The sequence below is a fragment of the Cynoglossus semilaevis genome, chromosome 13, assembly GCF_000523025.1.
Source record: "Cynoglossus semilaevis isolate Cse_v1.0 chromosome 13, Cse_v1.0, whole genome shotgun sequence".
Lineage (NCBI taxonomy): Eukaryota > Metazoa > Chordata > Actinopteri > Pleuronectiformes > Cynoglossidae > Cynoglossus > Cynoglossus semilaevis.
This window is the reverse complement of record NC_024319.1, coordinates 15,212,702-15,232,465: the sequence shown is the minus strand read 5'-3', so window position 1 is coordinate 15,232,465 and position 19,764 is coordinate 15,212,702. Positions and strand designations below refer to the sequence as shown.

The following is a 19,764-nucleotide window of genomic DNA, read 5'->3' as shown; positions in this document are numbered from 1 at the left end:
GGCAGGGAGTGGGGGGGTTGATGCTGCCGCTCCTGCCTTCATCACTGTCACGGCACCGCTGACTCGGCCATTTTCACTCGCCATAACAACGGCACCCCTGTGGCACCGCCATCCATCTACCTGCAATAGCCCGAGTAGCGACACGCAGGCTTGATGAAGTGGGCACAGCGGGAGACGTTAAGAGAGGGTGTGTGTGTGTGTGTGTGTGTGTGTGTGTGTGTGTGTGTGAGTGAGAGAGAGAGAGAGAGAGAGAGAGAGAGAGAGAGGAAGCAAGTGTGTGTGTAGGTTTTGTAAGAAAAGGTGCATGTGTATGTAAAACAGCAAGAGTGCTCATGTTTCTGTGTGTGTGTGTGTGTGTGTGTGTGTGTGTCACAGACCCAGATTGCCTGAAGGAGACGTATCTCCTAACTCCTCTCAGTCTGCCAGTAATTGAGGGAGTATTAGAGATACAGTGCTGCAGATGGCTCATGATATGACATATTAGAACACACCCGAGGGGCAAAAAGCAGTAATTGGGGGGCTTCACATTCAGCACGACCGAGTCACGCTGAAAACAGAGAGAGAGATGGAGAGAGAACGGCACAAGCTGAAAATCCCTGCCAACACCGTCAGAGAAACGAGCCATAGTGCAGTGTCAACAGGCGGATCTGGATCAGTGACAGATTCCACTCAGCCTAAAATCCCAAGGAGGAGGACTGGAGGAGTTGGGAGGTGCTCTGGGTGTTGGTTGGAGGGTTTGATTAAAGTGCAGACACAGGTAGACACACAGACGGTGTCACCAAAGTAAGTTTTAAAGCATTCAATCTCTCTCTCTCTGGATCTTGTTTCCTATACAACTGTTTGTATAGTTTAATAAACCACTCTTGACTTTATTTGTCATTAGAGGACAGCTCACAGAGTCAAATTCTATTTGAGGTTCTTATAAGTTGTCACAGACTTCTACAACTACCCCCCACTCTTCCCAGAGAAAAATCCAGCATATGATGCAGAACCACAGTGTCAGGGTGGAGACATTAAGTCTTGGTTTGACAGAACTATAACACTGAGAGATGACAGAGAATAAGGATCACAGACAACAGAAAATGTTCGAGTCTTCAGCTAAAGAGGAGCATTCAAGCAAATGGATGTTTTGCATTTCTTTCTCCATTGTTGTTTCTAACATGTTTTCATTGTTTGACAACCAGACATGGTGGAAAATGTTGTTAGAACACTTGATGGATTTGGTCCAAGGCCCTTAAGTTTGAAATATGTGCTTCACAACAAGAAGCTCATTGGTTGACTGGTTGGAGCCCAGTCGGTCTTTCTGTAGAGAGTCTACGTGTTGTCTGTGTGTTGACTTTCTTTGGGTGCTCTGGTTGGACTACATGTGAGCTTGAATGGTTATATGTCACCCTCTGATGGACTGGAGAACTGTCCATGGTGTACTCCAAAACTCACCTGTGGACAATTCAAATGGCCCCTGTGACCCTGGGAAAGAATAAGAAGGAGATAATGGTTGGATGAATGATGGATGGTTGGATGGATGGATGGATTAATGGGTGGATGGATGGACAACCATATATATCGATCAGAGATCCAACTGTTAAATCAATTAAAAGTGTTTGTACAGTGCACCTGTCACCAATCAGTGAGAGTGGAGACACAAGTATGAAGTTCCTTAAAGTAATGCACATGATGGTCAAGGTTGTCTGTTATTGTCCTACATTCATTTTGCATTTATTATTCTTAGACTGCGTAGTTGAGTTTCACAGGTCATAGGCTGTAAGGCCAGCCCCTGAAAGACTTTGGATCTCAGTGGATGATGTAGTTAGTCAGGTTAGTGTCTTGCCAAAGTGACATTACTGAGGTACAGTAAAAAAATCAATGTACACTTAGATTTACACCTATGATCAATGAGCTCCAGCTAATTCACTCCTCGGGGCCTTTTGTCTGAGAAAGAAAAACCAAAGTAACCTGAGAAAACTTTCACACCTACAAAGCCGTGAACTTTTCAACCTTGCAGACTTAGACAAAGGCAAAAACAATTGCATGGTAGAAAATAAAAATCATGCTGATGATTTTCCATGCATGTAAGAAGTCAAAAAGTTTTGGAAGCACTTGAAACTAGGACAACAGTGGATGACTTGGCTCTCTTGTAATATCCAGGTCTTTATATATATCCAGTAGATGCTTGTCACTGTGTCTGTTGTTTACTGATGGTTTTTGCTGGCTATATTTACCACTGTGGGCAGTTTGGCTTGACAGTGGACATGGAAGTATCTGGACCAGGCTGTCTTGTTAAAAGGTACGGTGCTTTCCTTCAGACTCTTGTACAACATTTCAAGATAATTTTGGCTTGGCCCCCAACTCTTTTTTTGCCCCTTTGGACAGGTCACTAGAAACAGACAGGATGTAAGTTTTTAAAAAAAGATTGTTAGTTTAGCTGTGGTATTCTTTGGGATGCTAGAGACAGAATGTACCACTAGGAGGTGTTCACCACCAAAATGACAAAGAGTGATAAAGTGGCAGCAACAGGAATCATTATTTTCGAGTTCAAGTCATGTGATCATTACTTGGTTAAAAATAATTGGACATTTTGAAATTTGGAAATGTAGATGATAAAAGTAGATCATGATACGGATTTTTTCCTTTTTCAATTTTGTTCACAAACCAAAATACTTAGCTCTACTGTGAAACCTCTATGTTCAATATTTACAAATTATTTTCCAAAAAAAAAAAATTATCTGATTTAGATGGTCGTTGTCATTGAAACCCAACTTGGTGTCAGTGTTGCATATTTATTTAGCTTATTGAAGCCACGGTTGTTCCTCTTCCAAAGTCGATAAAGAGTTTCCTCTTCTCTTATGGACGCACGTTTTCTTTGAAGGCGTAAATAAAGTTACACCCTCTCATAAAAGCGCCCATTCTTGTGACACAAAGAGAAAAACTGGTTCAAACCAGACTAATGGGTCATTAGTAAAACATAGAAGATTTGTTGACTTTCCATCGTTGTTATCCTGTTCAGTCAGTTTTCACGTAACTGTGAGAATTATAAGGTAAACACTTTGTTAATGGTTCTCTTTAAAGAAGCAGGTTTCTTTGTTTAAACCTGAGCAAATATTTCTGCCTCATCACAGTCACAATTTTTTTTTTTTTTTTTTTTTTTTAGTTGGAGAAAAATTAGTTTGGAATTACTGCCATAGTTACTAACATTTTTAAGTTATTAACTGACAATTTATTTAACCATCCGGACACAGGTTTGAGCTGGTTTAAACTGATAGTGATGCGTTACGATTCAGATGATTAGGAAGAGATGAGAAATGATGGAGCAAAGAAGAGTGTGCAGCTGAAAAATGAGAAATTATGAGAAACAAACACCTGCTTAAAACTGTTTTGCTACCACTGGATGATAAAACACATGTTTTTAAGGCTTTAATGCTGAGCAGTGTGAAACGCCGTGCAATTGATAGATAGATGGACTGGAGCAGCTGTGTGATAAATTTCACTTTGGTTTTAGTGGCAGATAGAAGACAACTTTTTAGGGATCGTGAATCTATGTTCATCATTAGATTATGGAACAGAGTGAAGCGGTGAGAATGAAGAATTGGTAGAAATGCAAGAAATGCAGTTACAATGTGGAGGTGAATCTAAAATGATCATCAAGACCAGAAAAGCAACATATACACCTTCAATAGCTTATATCGATAAGAAGCTGAGGTCACGTGTTTGGTTGGCTAATCTTTTGTATTTCGTTATATTAGATCATTGGGAAACAAAAGAGTTTGAAAGAGGTTTCTCTTTCTTTTGTGTCTGCCTCCATCAAAGTGGACAAACAACTCCACCCAGTGGCCGAAGGTGTCACACAGTTTGTCATGGGCATTGCATTCTCTTTGGGAATCTGCCGAAGCCCGAAATTTGTATACAGCACAGGAAAAATGTTCTACCTGTTAGCGGGAATAAATGCTGGCGCCACCGTGTGGCTGATCAAAGTTGTTGGTAAACATAACTATTTTCAAGAAGGTAATAAGGCCATTGTTTCAATTATTATTAAGAAGACATTAGTTTTTAACACTGTTAATTTTTATTATTATTTATATTCCTTGAATTTACCTTTTAGTCTACTTGGCTGTGATTGTATTTGAACTGAAATCTGTTCATGTTCAGGATTTATTTCTATCTTTGCCTCTTTATTAAGCATAGGTTAACCATTAACCTAAGGTTAATCTATAGTTAAAAGTGTTAAAGAACAGACCATGATTAATTCATGTCATTTTCTAACACATGGTTTGGTTTCTTGGTCATTTTAAAGAAGTTTCTACTAAACTGGAATGTTAGTCTCACTCTCTGTTTTCCCTGTTCTGTCTCTCCAGGCCAGTGGGAAACCTCACTCAGGGCGCTGCTCTCACTGTCAACACGAACCCCAACATTAACATCAAATCTGAACCTGTGTCCCCAAACCGAGATCGCAGCACCCCCTGCTCTACTAGCGGCGCTGTTGGAGGTGGAGGTCAACTCCACGGACAAGGTCTGATTTCGGTCGCTTATCCTGGAAGCTTGCGTCTAGAGGCAGGAGGTCAAGGTCGTTCTCCGGTCGACAGCCTCAGTAGCAATGGCAGCTCGTACGAGGGCAGCGACCGGGACGATGGCACCCACGGACGAGTCGGGGGCCAGGACTACCACCAGGCAGGCGGCGGGTCCCAGCAGCCCACCATGGTCCTCCTGCGGCCCTCATCGACTGAACCACAGGAGCAGGATGGGACCAACGTGAAGAGAATGAGACTGGACACCTGGACATAAAGCACCAGCAGAAGGAGGGACAGATGGATAGACGGACAGATGGAGGACGTGCGGCTTATTTATACAAGACCCCACCAACAGCAAGACCCCCAGACACACACACACACACACACACACACACGCATACATGTTGCTGACCCTGTAGCTATGTCCACAGTGACCTCACACAAGCAGAAAGATCCCATTGGCTGTACACATACGACAGTGTACACCAAGTCTGAACTCTAATCCCAGGAAACAAAATATTTCTGGACTAAATCTTCTCCACATCTTCATCACATAACACTTTCACTTGCCCTAAATATGGCATTTAACGATGGCACTGGCTGTTTGCTTCTGTTTGCAACATCTGGGCTGCGGGATGAAGCAGAACTGGTGACGACCTGGGCCACAATTGGTCAAAACATATAACACAACACTTTATATCTGACAGAAAAAAGGATCCATCTCATCTGGACCAGATGAATTCAGACAGCGCTACATTAATGCCAGGAGTGGCCCACATCTGTATGCTATGTGGAAAAACACACACACAAACATATATATATGTATATATATATATGTATATGTATATATATATATATATATATATGTATATATATATATATATATATATGTATATGTATATGTGTATATATATATATATATATATATATATATACATATAAACAAACAGAGGAGTTAAGCCAACAAACCAGGAAACTATTTGTCACACAAACACATTTTTGAATCACGTTTTTTTGTCTAAAATCCAAACTCTAAATTAAGCCTCTTGGACTTTGTCAATGACTGGGGTCCTTGGTTTGAAAACGTTATTGCTATAATGATGTCAGCGCCGCTAAATTCGTCCACATCTTTGTCCACGTCGGCCTGACGTTGCTGTTGCATTGGAATCGTTGCTTCTTTTCTAAGAGCCTCAGCCGTTCAGCTCTTATTCTATTTTATTATATTTTAAGTGTGGAGTTTTATTCTTCTGTCTTGACTTTTGATCTTTAGAGTGTGGATTTGGTTTCTATTCATATGAAGACACTAAATGAGAAAACTTGGCCCTGTAGACGAATGATGGCCGCCTCAGCCCCACCTCCGTCCTGCCTCTTCAGCCTGAACCGCCGCAGATTTGCTGTAAACAATAGAAAAAGACCAGGAACTTGATTCGTGTCTGAGGTACAGACTTTGCTTTGAATCAGGGACGAGCTGCGACGGCGCAGCCACACGCGACACCGACACTTCTCTTTCTGCCACATCGTGTCAACTACAGATGCTGAGAGCACCATGCGTGTGTATGGCTGTGTGTGTGTGTGTGTTATATTGTGTGTATGTGTTTGTGTAAACAGGTTTGTTACCTCAGTGGGACAGATTTTGCTAATTTTTTTCAGTTTTCATCGACCTAAACACACGATGCACAGCAGAAGCTATTTTTGTGAAGCCAATGGTGAGGAACTGTGTACATAGGCAATCTATAACCTTTGTGGCTTTTGTGTGGTAGGGTTTAAGGTGTTTGGAAGGTTTTGAGAAAAAAAAACAGATCTTATATATCAATATAAATATATATATATATTTAAACAGCATCAGGCAGCAGAAAGGGCAGCTCTGCATCTGGGGCAGGAGACGACAACCAGACCACAGGGATTGTATATAAATGTATTCAAGATATCCCTCAACGCAAGGAAACAGCAACAGCAACTGAAGCAAACTGATTTATTCTCAGTGGATCGTTCTCTCTCTCTCTCTTTTTTATGAATAATTATTTATGTGTGTATATACCGTGTACTAAGTCCTCAAGAGGGCGCAATTGAGGTGCAAAGGGAAGGAGGAGCCTGGTGACCGGGACTGTTTTGAGGGAGCGTCATTTCAGACTCTGTCACTGATTGAGCGCACTTTACCTAATACCCCCTGACACACACTTACATGAACACACTTACACACACTCACTAGCGTTAGACTCACTCGACCAGCTGCAAACGTAAAGAAACAATCATCGACAACAAAGAGTTTTGCACTTTTTAATTTAAGTTTTGTTTTATTTGTTTCATTATTTAACACAGAATCCATTTACTTTAATGTTGTTTGAAAACATTGAAACAAAAATGTGTCATTTACAAAAAAATTATAATAATACTAATTAGGAGCCTTCGCGCACCAAGTGCAGTGCAAATACTCCGGACTAAAATCTTGCAATGAAAAAAGTTAGGTTATCACACATACTGTTTCTGTTCACAGATGTGAATCTGTTGAATATTCTGCAGCATCAGAACAAATAAGAACAACAACTGTATAATCATCTGACTCACATATCAGTAAAACTCTGAAACACACTGAGGTGACAGTACAAAACAAGTGAGATCATCGCCAAGGATGCCCCGCCCTGTTGACTGTTGTTTTGAAGAGTTTCTCTTGTTAAAAGCCATGTGTCTGCATTTTTAAAAATATATACACATATATCGTTCACCTTTCACTGGTTGGCTGAAGTTTTATTAAAAAAGCAGATTTGCTGTGAAGGATGTCATGTTGTCTCTTAAAATTGTCCAAGGATCCAACATAGTGCTGAGGAGTAAAAACCAACGTAATCTTTTTTTTTTTTTTTCTGACATCACTCTGAGCCCTCGTCCAGTCTCTGATGTTAAAGCCTTGAAGATTATTGTAGTAGTTATGCTGGAGGTTTCAGAACAAGCCCTCATCTTTAATAACTACCTCCCAAATCCAACGCTTTGAGTTTCACCACATCCATCTGACTGACACCCCTCACCCCCCCCCCCCCCCCCCCCCCCCCCCCCCCCCGTCACTTACCCATAACCACTTCTCCAGATGACACGCTCTTACTAACACCAACAAAAACATCTCTGCGGTACAGTCACCCTCCACGTCTGTTGGAGTTAATCCAGACCTCAGCTCCAAAATGACTAAGAATCAAATTATCTTTGGGTCATTACATCTTCATTTTTTAACTCCTAGTCTTGATGTACATTTTCCCATCATCCTTTGCTTTTCTCATCTCTCTGTGTATCCGCCTCCCACTTATCGACATCAGTGTTAGTGAACGCTAATCTGCTTTGACTATTGAGACTGTTGAGAAAAAGTTTTAACCCTACATTTACAGAGCACTCACATTGAACAGAGTGGTGTGTTGCAACACATCCTGCAGTTTATTGGTTGTATATCAGAAATGGACCTAGCTAACCAGGACTAGTATTACGTGTTTCGGTCTGGTCTGCAGCCCATAAAACCAGGGAAGAAATACAGTAAACATCCCCATTCTAGTTTGTCTAATCTGTAAATTGTGAACATAGTTTATGTTCCTTATGGTCTCATTTAGGGTTTTTTAATATCACATGATGTCATTTTGTAAACAGTAGTCCTGTTTAGAGGAAAAAAGGTGATAAAGTAAGGCGCTTCTGAATGGACACCCTATGTGGCTGTCTGCAAAAGGACTGTCCAATAAGAGCCTGGTTGCAGAACTAGACTGTAAGTAGACAGGAATGATCTTCTTTAATTGAGTCCTATTTGAAGTTACCCTAAAATACACTTCAAAAGTGCTTCAAGAATGTTGACACCCGACATTTTTTAGGTAAATTTGCAAAAATGTGTAAATTTGTTTTTTTTGTAATTTGAGCCTATCGAGATTAGGTNTATATATATATATATATATATCTTATGTATGTCTATGGTCTCAAGGAATGTCTGTAAAAGGCTTCCCCCCTGTTTTTAGTAGTGAAAGGACATAATGCTGCAACAATATCAAATACCAGCTAACAGTTTTCAGAGTATGAAAACACACTCTTGCTAATAAGTTGACATTAATGCTTACAGACCTCCAAAAGCTGCCTCATGCCTCAGATATCACGTGTCCAATACTGTCGTTGACGTCATCCACTTGTGAATGCTCTGTTAACGCTGTAAGCCATAAGTTAGAACAATAATACCAAACAAAAATGGCGGCCTCACCACAGAGGCCTGCGGGTGAAGACGCACTGACTCGTTCTAAAGATGAACACTAGGAGTCGCAATGATCACAAAAACTGAAAGACAATCGTGCTGGGAAATTAAAAATAATAATGAAAATTTCTCTCCTGGGGAGGAAATAAAAATAAAAATAAAAACACACAAAAAAACAAAACATTTTCTCTGGTGGGATGCTGTTTAAAGCTCTCACTCACCTCCAAGTGTAACTTTGTGCTGGTGACAGTCTGCTTTAACTGTTCTCTGACTTTTAATATTATTCTAATAAATATTCTAATCATTAGGCAGCTTTGACTGAGCTGAGTGATGCTGGAGAAATACAGCTTTAGTTTGTTTTTCTTGTGTAGGTATCTTTTTTTCTTTTGGAATTTTATTTTATTTTATTATATAAAATATTCTATAAATATATATTATTTTTCTGTTTTCTCTTGGGAATTTGCTTTTTTTCTCTCTGAAAGGGGGGTGTCACTATTGTTGCCAGATTTTAAAGGATGTGTACCATAAAAGGCAACAATGAAACGTGGTTTTGGGACGTGGACACTGACAGAGTCGCTGAATGACAAAAAGAGAAAAAACTGCTTCAATGCTGCAACTTTTATAGAAGATTGTTCATTGTACAAAAACCTTTCTGTCCATTTTTGGTCACAGGACATGGAGGGAGGGGTGGGAGGGTGGTGACACATTTTTAACTTATTTGTGACCAGACAATGATGTCAATGCATGGACAAGAGACAAGTGACTCATGTTATAGGAAATAAATAAAATGTAATAACAACACAAATATACACCATACAGAAATACTACGTTTAAGACGAGAAAAAGTACGAAAAAAAAAGTTTAAAATAAATTATAGCTAATATATTGTGTTTGGCTAGTCTGCTTTTTTTTTGTTGTAAAGATCATTTTTGTTGTTGTTTTTTGGAGAATGATATACAATTTGTGTATATTTTCATAAATAAAGTATGCACTGATATGTTATTACAAGTTCTATACTGCTTTTACAAAACTACAAGTGTTTGTTATTGTACCAAAGTATCATTGGTCTCGTCCTCTTCCTTCTTCTCCTCCCTTTCCTCTTCCTCCTCTTTCTTCTTCTCCTTCTTTTTTGCGTATGTTCTACCGTATTTTATATATTAAATAGACAAGTTGACCTACAGACGCATTGAGTCTGGTGTCCTTCATGGTGAGATTCTGTCATTTTGCCACTAGAGGCCAGTCTAATGTTTTCTGATTGTGGTTTGTGTGTTGTTGTTTTTTCAGCCTACGGAAGTGACGCTGCTAAATGAGTCGAACTGCAAACCAGCGCTAGTGTGAGGTACACTTTAAGCTTATTAAAAACGATCTTTCTTTCTCCTTTTGGTTTCGTTTTTCAGGGGTCGCTACAGTCAACCGGTTTTATTAATTTGCTCTTCACAAACGTAAGGTGTTTTTTCTGCCACTTGGAGTTTGGCCTTTGGTGCTTTCAAAGACGTGTATTAATTAAAAATTATTATTATTAAATACACGATAAATTGTGCAACAGGAAGCTGTGGGAAATTGATAAATTGAAAAGTGATAAGTAGAAAACCTACAGTACAAATAAATAACAGTCATATACATACCTGTCATTTCAGGGTTGTTCTGCCTAATTTCATTCAGAAAAACTAAACTTCATAAAATAACCCATTGATTGCATCTTACAGCAATGACAGAGAGTCAGATTGGGTTCCCCTGGAATTTATAACAACCCCGCAAAAATTGTAGTGCTTAAGTTAAGTTGATAATTAATTTGAATGTGTCCTTTTCAGGGTTGTTGGGTTGGCTTGACACAGTAGCAGCAGTAGTCGGTAGAGGGCGGGTCACAACCCGTGAGTTACTTCTGGTCTGTAAACATCCGTAATCAATAATCATTTTATTTTGAGTCAATTTCTTACATTTATTTACAAGTATTAATTAAAAATGCTTTATGACTAATGTAAGAATGAAAAGAGTTTGAGACCCTTGCCCTAGACAGTTTGCTAGCCTATTGCAGGAAGACAAGGTGAGAACAATATTTACATTCACATCTATGGTCAATTTATTTATAGTGAACAGCTAACCCTAATATTCAGCTGTAGGAGGAAACTGGAGTAATGGGAGAAAACAATGGGAGATTCCACACAGAATGACTGGGCCTTGATCTTAGTTGTAAGGCAAAGATGTTTTCCCGTTAACAGAGTTCCACTGGGTTGAGGACTGGTGCTTGTTCATGTGGTGACTGTGACTGTCAGCTGGCAGTAGCAGCTGGTTTTGTTCACAGCAGCCATTGAGCTCATGTCTCAGACAGACACTCACTTCTGCCTCAACAGGTTTCTAATAATAACTTCACAATCTCTCTCTCTCTCTCTCTCTCTCTCCATCTCTCCCTCTCTCAGTCATAATAGATACCCTAACCCTTTTCTTGACCGTCTTCTATAAATGCCACTACCATATCCTTAAATCAAACTTCCTCATTTAGAACATTACCTTTAAACCCAATCTAAAAATACAAAAACACATCGTACATTTGGAATTTGTTGTTTTTTGTTTTTGTGGCAAAAATGTGAATTTCCTTTATGGTATCAATCTTTAAGTGAAAGCAAGGGGGCGCTGACATTTACTTGTTTAACCAACTTAATGCTAGTCAGTCACTTCTGTGCTCAGACCCTTTGATAGACATGGAGTGACCAAAGGAGGCAGCAGTAGACCAGCAGCTCCTGTACATTATTCATTTTCTTGGCAGACGGAGAAATAGTTTTTAGTTCACACAGACTGGAGTGTTAGCATGTTTTTCTTTAGATTCGGTGGTGTGTTTTGATGTCCCAGCACTGACCCTGGTCCCAGGTCTGCATCAGGAACATTTGTCTGATTCAGCGTTTGTGGTTGTTGATGAGGTTTTTTATTGGATGGGACTCCAAAGCATCCTCCCTCTCTCTTTCTTTCTCTCTCTTTCTTTGTGTCAGGTGGCTTCATGGGCGTGACCTGTTGTAAAACAAATTACATTTGCACACACTGATTAGATTTCTGCTGCAAACACACACCGACATACACACAAAGTTACACACTCACTCGAACACACACAGACACACCAGCCATGGGGCCGCCCGTCCCATTGATATCTGATCTAAGCCTGCGTTTAAAAATGCTTTGATAAAATATTTCATTCCTCAATTTGATTTGATCTCAACATACAAAAACAGTTTTTCAAAAAACGTAATTTGATACATTGAAGGATACATTTTTTGCTTTGGAAAAATTATTTAAACTGTTTCTTAAATGTTTGACGTACATAACACTGTTAGCTGTTGTTTACAACACTCTAACCTAAACATATATTTTTAGACAGCCAGCTCTTGTTTCCAACAAGAGAATACAAATACATTTCCAAACCCTCCTGAAGATCTGTGATCTGTCCACCCCTGTGTCCTTGAGCAGCTCAGTGTTCTCCTCCTTCAAACTCCTCCCCAGGGAGGTATCTGAGAGGCATCCAGACCAGATGTCTGTACCAGCTCTGATGTGAACAGGCTAATGATCTTTTCAAAACCACTCCCACATTTTAAAGGTCCTCACCAGTGACCAAGGCTTAAATTCAGCCAGTGTGATGATGAAACATGTTTGAGGATGGTTGCTGAATCGATGTATTTTCCTGACTTTTTCATGTTACCATTTGGCAGATTTACTTCTGTAACATTTGAATTTCCCCAATGTGGGTGATGAGTATAGTCTCATCACATCACATTGCATTGTTGTGTCGTGCTGTATTGTATAGCATTATATAGTATTGTATCATATCGTATTGTATCATATCGTATCATATTGTATCATATCGTATTGTATCATATCGTACCATATCTTATTGTATCATATTGCGTCTCATCTTATATAAAAAAACAACAGTATTTGCTCAATGACAGTTATAGTACTTCCTCCAGTAAAGAAGTAGGACCCTCTCTGATACCCTGCAGTACCTGGCTGTAGTTATTGTACTATGATGAGAAGGGAACGTCTTGGAACCTTACTTATCCTTTAAGTCTGAGTTGTTGCATTAGATATTTTTTCAATGTTCCAAATGATATCTCTGTGCTGGTAATATAGAAGGCTGCCATTCAACTTAGGGTGTAAGATTTTTGACCGGCACACAGTGGACATCAGAGTTTCAAATGGTTACCATGCCCCCCCTCACCTCCCCACAAAAAAAAAAAAAATTTTGATCACGGTGACTCAGCAACTGGTCCTTTGTGATAACGCGTGACATGGCTGTAGATTCAAACCTCCAGGTCACGACCTTTACTCATATTGTTTTCAGGAAGGATTATTCTCAGCTGTCGCTGACAGATTGCACTCTGCGATGCAACATCCACTGTTTTAATACAGGCTGGTGACTCATGAGCGGATGGTGCCGTGATTAAGTTCTGATGCCACACTAAAATGCTCAGCTGGTGTGAAGGGGCAGCACCAAAGGGCTGGTGGAATAGGCTGCAAATGTCAGGAGTCATGTGTTAAGACAGAAATGCCTGCAAAACAGACTGCAACGTTCAGTGACGGACTGGACTATACAGAAGTCGACTGTCACTGACTGAAAAGCAGAAATGTTCCAGATACAGCAACTGGGAACAATAGTTTTACACCAACTGCAGCGTATGTTAACTGAAAAGCTGCAGCCAGCAATTTCTTTTTCCACACAGGAGCAGACAACAGTTCCACGTACATAATTCACTGGTTGGTTTGTTTAATAGTTTATGTGTACAAGAAAACACATAGTCTGTTCAAAATCACATTATTACAGCATGGATTTTTAAAACTTTTTTTCCAACACCGAAACAATGACAGTTTATTAGTGATTCCCCTCCATTGTGTTGACTGCATTAAAAATGCATTGGTGAATAGGAGACTTTGCATTAGTGATCAAACATATTGATTTATATTATTGATGTATTGATCCCTGCAAGACGTCAGCATGAACAATAGATACAGTACAGTGTATCTGTGATATAGAACCTACCTCTGTCTATCTATCTATCTATCTATCTATCTATCTACCTATCTATATATCTATCTATCTATCTATACTAATATGTACATATACTGTATAAACATATATATATGATGTACCTTCTGTAAGTGAATCGTCCATCAGGAAGAAAATTGCAACAGGCATACAACATCCTATCATTTCTAGTCCAGCTCCAGAACTACAGGAGCACCTGAATGCATCGTGTTAATTAGGTTCAATTTAGCTTCCAGCAGAGATTCAGATTTATTACGTGACGTGTTTGCTTGTCCTGTAGCAGCTGACATGTAATGGACATCTGAGGTGGGAGGACCCTCGTCCATCATTCACATAGTCAATCAATAGAGACAGGAAGACGGATGGCACATCACATATGTCCACACACACACGCACCACTACAAAGAGGTTGAAAGAGGTTCACTCTTAGTCCTCTAATGGACCTAGTTCATGCACTCACACACACACACACACACACACACACACTCCTCCCCCATGGTTATAAGCAGTGGCACAAAGCCATTGGTCACAGTTGGAGCAGTAGAGTAGGTTCACACTCACAGCAACACCCTCTCCTAAATATCCCATTCCTCCATGGCTTATTTCTCACTTTTTATTGATTTATTTTTGTTATTATTATTGATTTATTTCTGCCACTTAGTGATATGGTTGTGCTCTGTCATCAAGGTTAAATATGAATGGCTGTAAAAAGAGCTTTCTCGACCAGACTAAAACTTTATTAGTTAGTGATATATATATTTTATTTTCACCCTTTTTTCTACATCTAAATAATCTCAGTAACTGTATTCTACTGCTGCAAGTGTTTTAGTGTTTGATATTCACTCTCAGTAAATGTTTTTGCCTCTTTATCATAGTGCTCAGTGTCAATAGAGGAGTCTTCTATTTATAGAGAATATTTATAAAAAACAGTTATCCTTAAATAGAAGGAGACAGGTGACAAGTCCAGTCCCATGATCATTGTCAAATTCACAGGTTCTTACAGGCGTTTGTTGTCACCTTCCACCTGTGTGTGTGTTTTCTGACTATTTTGTGGTGTCACCACACACACACACAGATTAGCTGCTCTGCCAAGTTTGGTTGGTAACCAGGGAGCTTGTTAGTGAAACTTGGCAAAGAGTGAACGTGTGCTGTAGTCTGCAGCTTTGACTCAGGGTCAGTGGGATTTACTCCATGGAGCTGCCAAGAAACATGAACTGATTCACGCAGCCATCAGTGAATAAAGTCAACCTCAGAATGATATGGCAGCAAATGAGTGTAGTCTGCTCAATGTCTCCAGATTCAACTTTAACCATGACACACACACACAGAGATCATTTAATCGCAGCTCTGATGCTTTACTCAAACTTTTGAATCAACACACTTGAGGATTTGTTCATATATATTTTTGAACTAATATCATATTATATCATACATTATATTCAACAGTCGATTAAAGACAATCTGGTAATTCACTGTGATCATTTATTATGAATATCTCTACTATCATAATGTTAGTAGATACTGTGCAGTCAAAAGTCAAAAAAGAAAATGAGCAAAAACAAAAAATTAGATTCCTAATATAAGCCATTCTATATGACTGGACTTATTTCTGTTTAAAACAACCCTTCATATTTATGTGTTAGCAGTTAGCAAGTTAGCCAGGGTAACAACTTCACTGATCTATGTACTATAGTAATGCTTTACTATGTCTCTTGTAATTAGGTTGTTATCTGAGAGCAGCTCATGTCATTGTATGATGCAAGAATGTACTAATATATAAAGTCAGTAAATGGACTAACTGGTTAGATTCTTCAGAAAGCTGGGCTTACTGCAACTGAGCTGCAACTGAGGATGTGTACTGTATATTATGTAATCAGTAGCCCAATAAAACGTAGGTAGTCATAACAAATGTTAAAATGCTAATTTTTTTTTCAAACATTTAGCTGTTTTAGGATTTTTAAAATAAAGGTTGAAATTAGAGAAAAGTAGCTTTGTTTTCTACACATTCTTTTTATTAAACTGTAAAAAATACATCAACCCAAACCTTTTAGTTCCTTCTGTACCAGCGACTCTGAAGGCAGTTATTGTCCTCCTAACAGTGATAAGTGAGTGTGGTCAGTGGGGGCAGCTCTGTTGATGGATGGAGCCCAGAGACAGGTCAGACAGATGCAGTAATACTGTTATACCACTGCAGTACTTCTGCAGAATTACTCAGCAGCTTCCTTCCTTTCAAAATACGAAAGCGAGGCTAAAATGGCAGACATTGTTTGGTGAAGTGGCTGCATGACCGGGGGGAGGTGGTGGAGTCGAGGGGATGTTCACGGTGACACATTCGTCCCCCCTTTGTCCTTTTTCCTTGACCAGCTCATAGGGTGATGGAATAGAATGGCTGTTTTCTTTGTTGCCTCGTCTGTTTGGAGGTCAGTGAAGCTGGGACGTGGCCAAGTTCACACACACACACACACATACACACACACACAGAGTCAGAGTCTAAAGGAAATGGAAATGCATGATGCTGCAGTGTAGAGAGCAGTTGTGTTTGTTGACTCTTTTTGCTAGAATACACATTTCTTCTGTGTGTGTGTATTAAAGCAATTGACCTCTGACATCAGCCATAATTGATCAATTTGTTTTGAACATTTAAAACTGTATTTACTGACTGTGACTCTGCAGCGGTATTTTTTGTCAAAGCCACTGTGTGTTTGTCAGATTTAGAGCTCACCTGTATCATGGAGGTTCAAGCTTTTTAAACCCTGTTTCAAATGCATTTCACAGTATCCAATCATCTGCTGTGTCTTCTATTACTGGAGGATGAATCACTTCAGCTGTTAATGTCTGCATGTGTCGCCACAGCTTATAATATGCATGTGATTTGGCCCAGGATGTTTTCCGTGGCTGGGATGGGTCTGCTTCCTGTAAGCCTTGGATACAGATTTTCCCAAAATACCAGCAGATTTTATTATATATATATATATTAAAATAGGAATCATCATCAGTAAAAGTATAAAATATCTGTAATTACGTTGTAGCAGATACTGGCAAATATAACCATTTAACTTTTTTTTGCTAACATCCCATGCTAAAAGATGTGTGTGCTCTGGTTACTATAGCTACACAGACACAGGAAGCTACATCTAACTACAGGTCAGTTAAATTGCTTTAAAATTTAAAATTTACTTTTCAGTTTCTACAGAAACAACCAAAAGTTGTCCAACCAGTATTATCCGGCTAACTTCTATTTTAGGGATGTTAACCAAATGATCAGCATCCCTTTATTTGTTTTTAACAGTGGCGATCATGAGCATGAATTTAAGCCCATGTCTGTGTCCAGGGTATACCCCAAAAAACATGTATTTGACCATGATTAGTACTGGGACTTGCCTCTTAGTTAAGCAGGAACATTCAAAGACCTAAAAACATTTTAGATAGAATTATGTCTTTTCACAAAAAAAGCACAGAGACTTTGTTGTTTGTTTATTATATGATCTATGTTTTATTTTAGCCTCTTCATGTACCGCATTAGTAGAGAAAAAGAAATAATGGAATGGGTCTTTTGTTAGAACAAGTCAATAGCAAACAACATAGTGTGTTTATATAAGTCATGCCTTCACTAGCCAAGATGATGAAATGAGACAGAAACCCTGTTCTCTCTGTGTGACACGGTGAATCCTACACCTCTGCTCTAACTGAGTTTCTATATGTCAGTAAAATCACAGTAGGCAGTGAATAACAGACATTATGACTTTAAAATGACTGTTGTTTTGGGCAAACACTCCCAACCTTTCTCTGAGACTTTCTCACTGAAAAGAGAAATATTTGGTTGGCACATTGGTGGCTAGTATTACTTGAGTGGGCACTTTGGTTTATTGTATTGTAGATTCACAGAAAAACATTACATTTTCTCCTGACTAAAACATCTAGATTGTTTTGAAATCACTCTTCTATAATTTCACACCGCTTCTTCTCCAGAAGACCAGGATTCAGCCTCGGCCTCGGACTCCTCCGAATGATCAACAACGATTCTCGTTAACACCTGCTTCACCCCCGTCTTCACTTCCTGTTCCTTCTTAACCACCAGACTGTTTCCATTTACCACGTTCGGGTTCTCCACATTCTCCCACTCCAGGTTCTCGCCGAACCTTAGGTTCTGGTTGGTTTGCTCCTGGTAGGCCTCCTCTGTGTGATAGGTGGCGCCAGTCTCTAAGGAGGAGGTCCAGAAACCAGAGAAGTTGGTGTCTTTTTCATTCTCTGTATTTGTGAGTTTTGATGAATCCACAAAGATATCATTTCCAGCCGGCACAGTATCAGGGGAGGATTTAACAGGTTCTTCTTCACGCATCATAACGCACTCATCTGAGCCTCGGTCATCGGAGGAATCAAGCGCACTGTCATGCTTTTCCTCACACTCCCTGCCTAAAATGTCCCATTCAGCTGTTTCTGGAACACCTGGATATTCAACATCCTTGTCAGTCAGATGTGCCTGAGACTCAGAAGCATGTAATTCTTCTTGGTCACCACTGGGGGCACCCTCGCGCTGCTGGTTTTCCTGTGGAACAGAGTCTGGGTCTTGTACTGTTCCCATATCAGGTAAATTGTTACCAAAGTCAGGAACTTCTTCTGTTTTTATATCTTTTACATCTTCCGACATGGGCACAACGGGTTCAAGATCTTTGTTTATCTTGTCTATAGCACATCTATCCTCGTCAGCTAATGGCTGTGAATCTCTGATATCCATGCTCTCTCTCGATTGGTCAATAATTGTAGTGGTAGATGACATCTCTTCAAACAATTGAACTGCAGGTTCTGCTGTCAGAGACATGTCTTCTGCCTTGGTTTTGTCAGACTCTTCTGGTTCGTTCATCATCTTCTCTACGACCTCGGCCTGCAGATGTAGCATCTCCTCGCTCTCGCTCATCGGCTGCGTCTGTGCAAAGTGAGCAGAGTAGCTTTCCGTGGTGAGGTTTTCTAGTTCCTGCTCCACAAGTCTGTCTGTGTCTAACTCCTCACCGTACCCGTACCCTACTTTTGGCGTAGCCCTGGAAATGATAAACTCCTCTGTTTCTTCATCTGAATATTCCTCACTGACATCCTTGATTATTTCTCCTTCACCTTCTGTTACTGTATCTGATGCAGCAGGTTCACTGAACGCCATAGCAACCTGGCTGACATCTCGTTCTTCAACATAAGTGTATTCTTTGTCGTATTCCTCGTCCATGGCTTCCCCTTCTTCACACAGATCTTCCATCGTTCCGAACCTTTTAGTTTTGTTTTCACCCCACATCCCACTTCCAGGTTCTCCCATCATCCTTCTGTCCTGGTCACCTTCACTGGACTCACTCTCGTCCATGTGTGACGCTTGAGTGTTGGCGTCGGTCTCATCACTTTTATATCGAATCAGAGGACGAGTGTCTGCCACAGTGTTATCCTGAGCGTAGCTGTCTCCTTCCAACTCTGTCCTCCATGACACAGAGACGTTTTGAGAGTCTTCATCTTCATCATCCTCTCTGTGGTCAGGAGGTGCTTCAATCTCTCGGTGTTTGTTGTCCTGTAATTGTTCCTCCTTCTCTGGTTCAGTCATCTGGTCTCCTTTTTGATCTCCCTCACAAACGTTCTCCTGCTCCTGCTCTTTCTCTCTGGCTGATATGTCCTCCTCTGGTTCAGCATGCTGTGTTTTTGCTTCTTCATATTTGACACCTTTGTCCATCTTCAGGTCCACCTTCTTTTCTATTACACTATCCCACGTGTCCATCTCCTCTCCATCAGGATACAACTTATCTTCCAAATCTGTCTGAACTGGTTCTACTCCAGGACTTATTTCTTGTCTTACTTCACCTGTGCTGTCATTAAAGCAAGCTAGCTGATTAAAAACAACTTCTCCAGCTTCATCCTCAGATGTTGGACTGCTCGTCTTGGATTGAGGTGTTGGTTCAAGGAGAGCCTCGGTTTCAGAATCTGAGGACTTGTCCTGCTCATGCTCTACTGCTTTATCCAAAGACACAGTATAGTCCTCCACTTCAACAGGAAGG

The 19,764-nt window shown here is 40.0% G+C and overlaps 2 protein-coding genes across 8 annotated transcripts in view; one reads left to right on the top strand and one right to left on the bottom strand.

The window, feature by feature from the left end:
- mef2d (myocyte enhancer factor 2d) overlaps positions 1–7,274 on the top strand; it is a 92,970-nt gene extending 85,696 nt beyond the window's left edge. For 5 of the 7 annotated variants that reach the window (XM_008323836.3, XM_025061503.1, XM_017038037.2 and 2 more), the window contains one exon: positions 4,350–5,305. In XM_008323836.3, the coding sequence (XP_008322058.1) occupies positions 4,350–4,776 (427 nt within the window). In that variant the 3' untranslated portion in view covers positions 4,777–5,305. Of the gene's footprint in view, positions 1–4,349 lie in introns of all 7 variants that reach the window. The other 2 variants (XM_025061501.1, XM_025061502.1) reach the window with 1 other exon arrangement.
- Positions 7,275–17,207: 9,933 nt separating this feature from the next.
- Positions 17,208–19,764, bottom strand: part of nes (nestin) — an 8,557-nt gene continuing 6,000 nt past the window's right edge. Inside the window, exon 5 of the mRNA XM_017037666.2 lies at positions 17,208–19,757. Within this exon, the coding sequence (XP_016893155.1) occupies positions 17,688–19,757 (2,070 nt within the window). The 3' untranslated portion in view covers positions 17,208–17,687. The remainder of the gene's footprint in view (positions 19,758–19,764) is intronic.